This window comes from Buceros rhinoceros, unplaced genomic scaffold (genome assembly GCF_000710305.1).
Source record: "Buceros rhinoceros silvestris isolate BGI_N320 unplaced genomic scaffold, ASM71030v1 scaffold10964, whole genome shotgun sequence".
Classification (NCBI taxonomy): Eukaryota; Metazoa; Chordata; class Aves; order Bucerotiformes; family Bucerotidae; genus Buceros; species Buceros rhinoceros.
The window spans coordinates 1-7453 of NW_010408862.1; the positions used below are offsets into that span (position 1 = coordinate 1).

At 51.1% G+C, this 7453-nt stretch overlaps 1 protein-coding gene across 1 annotated transcript in view; it reads left to right on the plus strand.

The window, feature by feature from the left end:
• Nucleotides 1–3557: 3557 nt before the first annotated feature.
• Nucleotides 3558–7453, plus strand: part of LOC104492463 (fibroblast growth factor 16-like) — a 6362-nt gene continuing 2466 nt past the window's right edge. The window contains exons 1-2 of the mRNA XM_010135028.1: nucleotides 3558–3621; nucleotides 6079–6278. Coding sequence (XP_010133330.1) covers nucleotides 3558–3621; nucleotides 6079–6278 — 264 coding nt within the window. The remainder of the gene's footprint in view (nucleotides 3622–6078; nucleotides 6279–7453) is intronic.

Genomic DNA, 7453 nt, shown 5'->3' on the forward strand with positions numbered 1-7453 from the left:
GGTGCCCTGCTCGCAGGACTAATTACCCCGCTAATATAAATCATCCCGGGACGGATATAATTAGACTCCCAAACAAATGCGCTCACTCCCCAGCAATGCGGGAGTTTTTATTTCCAATTTCCTACTCTCAGCCCGTCCGCAGGTGCACAAAAACATGCCTGAGCAGGGGGAAGAAAAGTAAATTAAAAAAGAAAATTAAAAATAAAAGCGAGGGGGGCAGCTCTAGCAGTGCCTCCGGAGTCAGCGGTGAGGGAGGCGAAAGAAAGAAAGCACACTGGAAAAAGAATTTCCTAGCTTTTTCTGGTTGGGTTTTCCCCCCCCCTTCCTTTTTTTTTTTTTTTTTTTTTTTAAGCAGAGTTTGGAATCCGTATCTTCCATTTCATAAGAATATTTGGTAACCGGTCAGATGGTCAGGATGTCGTAGTCAAATTTCTACTTTACAGACTTCAGGAAAGGAGCTGAATGCTCCCCCTCACCTTTGCGGTTATTTGTGAGCCGATTTCTTTTTCTTGCATGAATTTCATTAGAGGAGCGTTCCCCCAAAGCGGGCAGGGATCACTTGGCCAGATGGGTGTCAGAAGCTCGGTTTGGGGAGGTTGTTGGAAAGACGAGGGGGGAAAAGGGCTTATGGGACCTCGGAAAGAAGGGAGAAGATGGAACAATAGGCAGAGCACCCTGGATTTACCTTGCTGCCCTGGATACAGCTGGAAGACTGCAGTGCCTGTATCACTGTCACACCAGAGCAGGGATCGCTAATGAGACTATATGTAATCTTCAAAAAATGCATCCCAAGCCACAGGCGAAGGAGTACAGTCAGTTTGAGCACAGCTCAGAAAAATTCCCGCTACTTCAGCATCTAGTGCAGGTGTCTGGGTAAGCTATCGAGTCCCCTGCCAGTGATCTCAGCAGCTCTCTTGTCAACAGGTTGCAGAACTGCTCGCAAGACTTTTTATAGTTTCCAAGAGCTTTAACTCCTCGGCAAAAGGAATTTTTTATTTTTTTTTTTGCCTTTGCTTGTTTGCAACCGGTCCTCTCTGATACCTCAGCAACGCTGCTCGTGGTGGTGGCGTGAGGCAGGTTTGGGGAACAATTGGAGCAGCTTATCTCCACGCCGCGCTCTCCATGAACACCAGGTGTGTGCAGAGCGTGTCCCTGCCTAAATCAACACGAAAGTCATAACCTGCGGGTCGGAGCCGGGTGCTCCTGGGCTCGTGGGGTGAGCATTCTTGAATTACCTCCCAAAAGACACGGATCTTTTAACCTTTCATGCAGCAGGACGTGGTGGGTTTCCACACTCAAAGAAACTGAAAGCAAACCCGTTGCATCTGTTTGGTTTTACTTCAGTCTGCCACGTAGGATTTCTGTCTAAGTTCTTTTTTATTTATCTTTAGACAACTAAACAGCCAGTTTCAAGGGGCAGCATTTGTCTCGGTTCCATTTTTTAAAAAAAGATTGGAAATACACTGATTTTACTCAAACAAACTTTGGAAAAACGCATTGAACGGGCTAAAAATGTTTCTGAATTTTGCATGCTTAAGTTTAAGTCACACAGTGCATTCAATAAATCGAACCATTGGCATCCCCTAAGTGTTTTAGCAGGCAGCATCCAGCTGCATAAACTAGACCAGACTTCAGATATAAAATATTATAGTTCTCTGCTTCAGGGTTTTCCCAGAGGCAGTGTAAAATAAATAGTTATTTGTTGTAATTGCAAGACAAAGCCCCCAAGGATTAGACTGGAATCCTCGCGTTCAGATCGAGTTGGACTAGACCTCGCTTCAGCAGAGACTCAAAGCAATAACGTGTTGGCACGCGGTCCTCCCCATCTGCATCCAGTAGCCATGAATATTTAAATTCCAGCGTTACTGGTATGGTTCGTATTAGGATGTCATGTACCGAGGCATTCCGAGATTTCGCATGCGGCAGTCAGAACGCTCTGAGTTGTGACAGAAACAGGCAGCCTGAGCGGTTCTGGGGAACTGCAAAACCGCGGTGAGGTGCAGAGCTGGGCGAGGGTTTCGGGGGAGCAGCTTAGATCTAGGGGCAGCTGGGGAATCCGGGAGGGTGGGTTGGTGGGTCAAGCCCACGCGGCTGGAAGGTGCTCCCTGATATCATGAGCAGATAACTCCTGTGAGGCTGCAGCAGAGGCACGTATCCAGCTGCAGACGGGATGTAGGATAGAACCGGACTTTGCTTCCCCCTCCCTTCCTACTGGAAGGGGTTCAGGAAAAGATGGTCAGTATCTACACCCTCCCCTGCGCAGCCATCCCAAAAGCTACCAGATGTGCGAGACGTCCAAGGCTTCCAGAGAGGAAAACAAAGAGCCAAAGCTCTGGTGATGCAGAACAGAGTCCCAGGGTCCTAACGGTGAGGGTTCGAGGGGAGGATTCTTTTGTACCGCAGCATTCAGGGATGTGGCCACAGGACACGGGAGGGAGCAGCTTCGTCTACCCACACCGCCCCGAGCAATCACCGTAACTATTCCCTCTCGTCTGCCAAGGGCTGGAGCGTTCCTAAATCACACCTGTCTTCTGGAACGTGATATTTTATACGTGTAAAAATACAGATTCATGCCAGAACAGTGGCGCGCAGCTTGTTTTTCCTCGAGGAGGCTTAACGCAAAGTTTGGCAAAGCCCCCCAAGACCGTGGGAAGAAAGGTTGTTCTTAGGCCAGCGCAGTGCCCAAATCTGCTCGCTGGACTGGCAGCTCCACCCAAGTCATCCCAGAAAGAGAAAAGTCTTTTCAGAAATGGATCTTCTCTCACTGCACCTGCTAAGGACCTTCTTGCACCAAGAAATAAAGGGCGGTCCCAATCTGGAGGGGGTTTGGACTGACATTAGCGCTTCCTTCTCGGAATGAACCGAGGTAAATTCACCCGGAAAATCCCTGCCGGGAGGAACTGCGCCTTTTCTGCCTCGTGTCTGTTCTGCAGCAGCATTAAACAAGTGACACCAGCTTTGCTGTTCTTGACTGCAAGTGAAGAGGGACAGAGGCCTCGACGAACAAAGGCAGCAAATGAAGCTCTTCTGGGGTACGAACCTGCTCAGGGATCTGTGACAGGCTCCCAGAGAGGCTGATGAAACCTCCAGAGAAAGTTTTGCTGCAGGTTTTGCCATTGGGAGTGTTGTGCACCTGTTGCTGAACAGTTGTTGAGGTTTTTAGCTGAAGCTTTAGGTCTGTAGCCATTAATACAACATCTGATGCTGCGGCACCCCTGAATGCGGTCATGTAAGCAGAGACAGGTGCGAGGAGCTGAATTGTTCTTTGAGGGATGATGGTTTATGGTGAGGCGAGAGCGTGCGGGTCCGGCCAGTCTCCCAGAGCCTGGGAGATTATTCAGTGCTTTGGTGGTAAATGAATCCAGTCGGAGACTTAATTGAATCTCTCCAAATATTATCTAGAAAGGCTCAAGGAACAAACAGATTGAATAATCAAAGGAAGAAAAAAGAGACAAGTCCTGAGGGCAAATAAAAAGCAAAAGGGGGGGAAAAAAAAGCATGTTCTGTCACAAAACCACACTGCTACAACCGGCAAGAGCATTCTTGAGCTGGCCCCCATGGCCGCTCCCTGTGCTGCTGGAGATCAGATGTACGAAGCTGCAGTTTTGTCTAGCAGTTGGAGTGAGTTGAGGACAGGATGGATATCCGCCCACATTTTTTCAGCCTTCACTCTGTCTCCTGACTTTTGTGGGTTTAAGTTACATACTTAATGCTGTTTAACACAGTCGTCTCCTGTGCTCCTCTCTAAGTGCCACTCAGAAAGGGGAATCTTGCAGGGGACGCTGGCAGAAGACGTTGTCACGAGCATGCCTTGAAGAAATTCCGTTTGGAAAACCAGCCCGTGTTTCCCCAGTCTGCACCAGATGAGGGGTGTCTCACCCGCCTGCTCAGAGAGGAGAGACGCTGATGCTGCTCCCGGGTTGCTCCTTCCTGGGTCTTTGGAGACCTGGGTTCACGTGCCACGTACAGAGCGAGCTGGTGGGGGTACTGGCGGGAGAAGGCTCCCCTCGCTGCCCGCTCCTGCCCTTTCTGAAAGGCAATATCATAGAATCACAGACTGGTTTGGGTTGGGAGGGACCTTTAAAGGTCATCTAGTCCAACCCCCCTGCAGCTTCTCTGTGTCCCCAGGCCAGGGTGTGTAGCTGGGTGTACGTCAGCCTGAAAGACAGCTGCACCGGTCCATAAAGCAGGTTTTCTGTCGTTTGCTTCCCTGTTTGTCTTGAGGAATTACAGGGTCCCAAGTCCATATTTCATCTCCCGCCCCACAGCACCCGCTGGCTGCAGGGAGGGCTGGGTTCGATGCACGAGGCCCAGAGCAGGCAGGGCAAAAGGAGGACAGAACATCTGATAGAAGGTAGGAAGACTAATTCTTGCCCCCAGCTTAGCTGCCAGCATCTGACTGATGGGTCTGCAGTGAGCGAAGGGGGACAGAGGTGTCCCTCGCCATCTGGGCTGTCCTATATTTAGGTGGTGATGCAGTCATCGCACCCACGCCTGGCTGAGCAGAAGACACATGCCCCAAGCTGAGGGGTGACTGGGAGCTGCGACTGCCGCTGAAGTCAGCGGGCTCGGGTGGCAGCTTGTCACGCAGTGATTTGAGACTGAAGGCTTACTTTGAAGAGGAGGTCTGGGAGGTAACCTGATCAGAGCGGCAGTCGCTCGGGACTGGATGTTTTGTGAGCTATATTAAGAGACCTGGAGCCATGCTAAAGGTTAGAGCAACTCTGTCCTCCTGTCAATGGAGATACCTTGTCCAGTCAGATGGGATGGGGAAAGCCCTCTTCCATCCTCTGCTGCTACCTCCCAGCTTATTAATTCAGCCCTGGACACGGGCAGAGACTGCCCATGACCTCTAGCTAGGGAGCATGTGACATCCAGCAGCCAGCGCAGTCCCATTAGTTTGTCCTGTGAAGTTTGAAGGTCTCCACCACTTGCGATGTTGGCTTTGTTCAGAGCAGTTAAAAACGCACCTACTTGGGGGCTCTTGGTTTTTAAGTGCTTCACCATGGGTTCTCCTGTTACAGGTCTTTCCTCCATCACAACAGCTGCCGTCCCCTTCCCGGCAGCAGCGGGCGTGCAGCCGGCAGCACAGCAGGCTCTGCTGATTTCTTTGGCAGAGGAAAAATTTTTACACTGAGGGTGGTGAGACACCGGCCCACGTTGCCCCAAGAGGTGGGAGCAGCCCCATCCCCGGCACCATCCCAGGTCAGGTTGGACCCTGGGGCTCTGCAAACCTGATCTGGTTGAAGATGTCCCTGCCTATGGCAGGGGGTTGGACTGGATGACCTTGAAAGGTCCCTTCCCACCCAAACCAGGCTGTGATTCTTTGAGATGAAGCTGCCCCTCATTATTTAAACATCTGACCCTGTCGCTGTAGGCTGAAGCCCACAGGTAGGATGATGGCTCTTGCAGGGCCGGGATTGGCTGGGACAGATGCTGCTGGACTGGGAAGGGACTGGCACGAGGCTGGGGCAGGCAGCAGGACATACGGGGCAGAAGGGGGTTTCTGGCAGTGACAGTGGCAGGAGGTGACGGAGGAAGGAGTGGCAGCTCCGAAGGCTGCAGAGGAAGATGCGTTTCTGCCTGCGTGTATTTGAAGCTGGGTTTTACCCTCGCAGCTTCTGTATACCTTTGGGAGTGGCAAGGACCCCACTGGAGGACCAGGATGAAGGTGGCCCTCACAGACATCTCTTCTAGCACTTTTCGCTTATTTTTATTGGACTCATCACTTTAAAACACATGGGACTATCGCCTCAAAACAGAAGCCCCATGGTGACCAAAACCACTCTCCTTTTGGCGAAGCATAAAACCCGGTGTGGTACCAGCCTGCTGACGTTTCTAGGGGGCCAGGCGCAAGTTTCTGCATCTGTCGTCTTGGTGATAATTAGGGAAAAAACTCCCCAAAACTAAAATAACAAAACCTAGCGAAGCTTTTCTCCTTAGCAAAGTCATTTCCTCTTGGGCAACTCAAATTCACAGTGCTGGGGAGAAGCCTCGAGGGGAAATCAGAAGATCACACGCATCACAACTAGAGATTGAAGAAGGGTGTCGTTATAAACAAGAAAACGGGGTCTGTAGGAAGCTCTGCAAAGGCTGGGAACGGCTGGATCGAGCTTGTCACGGGAGCCCGGTGCTGCTGTTACCCTCTGTGTGATTTGGACTTCTCTGTTTTAGGGATTTTGGAGTTTATTAGCCTGGCAGTGGGGCTGGTGAGCATCCGTGGGGTGGACTCCGGACTCTACCTCGGCATGAACGAGCGAGGCGAGCTGTATGGGTCGGTAAGTTTGCGGTTTTGTGCTGGTTACACCACGACGTAACACACCCAGCAGCACCGGCTGCGGGGCCTCCTCAGTGCCACGAGCCTCCGAAGGGCTGCCACGTACCTCCACCCAACCTAGGATGCCGGGGGGAAATTCAGCAGAAAACCTGGGGCTGCTTGCGTGTTTTCCCAGCCTGAGGTGCAGAGACATAGTTTTGTTCCCCACGGGCTCGGGGTCTGCCCCTCTCTGCAGGCTGCACGGTTACAGTAGAGACCTTTAACTCACGGGAGCTGAAGTTGTGGTCTGGGTGTTGTGTTATTACCAAGTTCCCTACAACTTTTCTGAGGAGTTTAAGTGGGTTGCTCAGAATTTTTCTAGAAGCGCCTTTTTCAGATTAAAATTCTCTGTATTTTGCCAAAAATGGAGTGTAAACACCTTGCTAGTTTTTCACTGCACACAACCCCCTGAACACCTATAAAGGCTTCCTAACATCATCTCGAGCAGCTTCTGCCTCGTCCTGTGCTGCCGCAGGACAGGGAGAGCAGAAGACACCTCATCTCCAGTCCCGCCTCAGGTGCCAGCCCATCACCTGTGTGTGACTCTTTTTTTCAATGTCCCTTTCCAGGTCACAGACCACCCCCTAGTGACTTTTAAAGATAGATCACAGTAAATTTAAAATGAAACAAAATAAATCTGTTTTAAACCACAGCAGAAGGCACATAATTCCTCAGACAACACCGGATCAATCTCATAGGGTAGAAATTTAAACTCATGTGCTCTCAGAAAACATTTGCTCAGCAAAGAGAGACAGGAAACCATGAGTGTCCATCATCTCTTCTCCCACTCCCCAGAGCCCCATTTCTGAGGCTGCCACAGCCCCTTGCTCTGTCTAAGGTGCAGTCACTGATGTTTATATGAGATAAACAGGACACCCTGTTCTTCATCTCTGCAATAACATCCACCCCAAACAGAGGTTAACTGGCGAGGCGGAGGTTACGTTACAAACGTGCAAGGTAAATAAAAAGTAAAATCACCAGGACTCCATAAAACCCAACAAATCTCCAAGTGCCCTGCGGAAAGCCAGGCTGGAGCCTACCCCGGGGCGGCAGCACCCCTCCTGCCTCACCCCGCTGCTGCTCGGCAGCCCGTGGAGTCGTGCCTGCTGAACACACGGCCACCCCCCCCCCATGCCC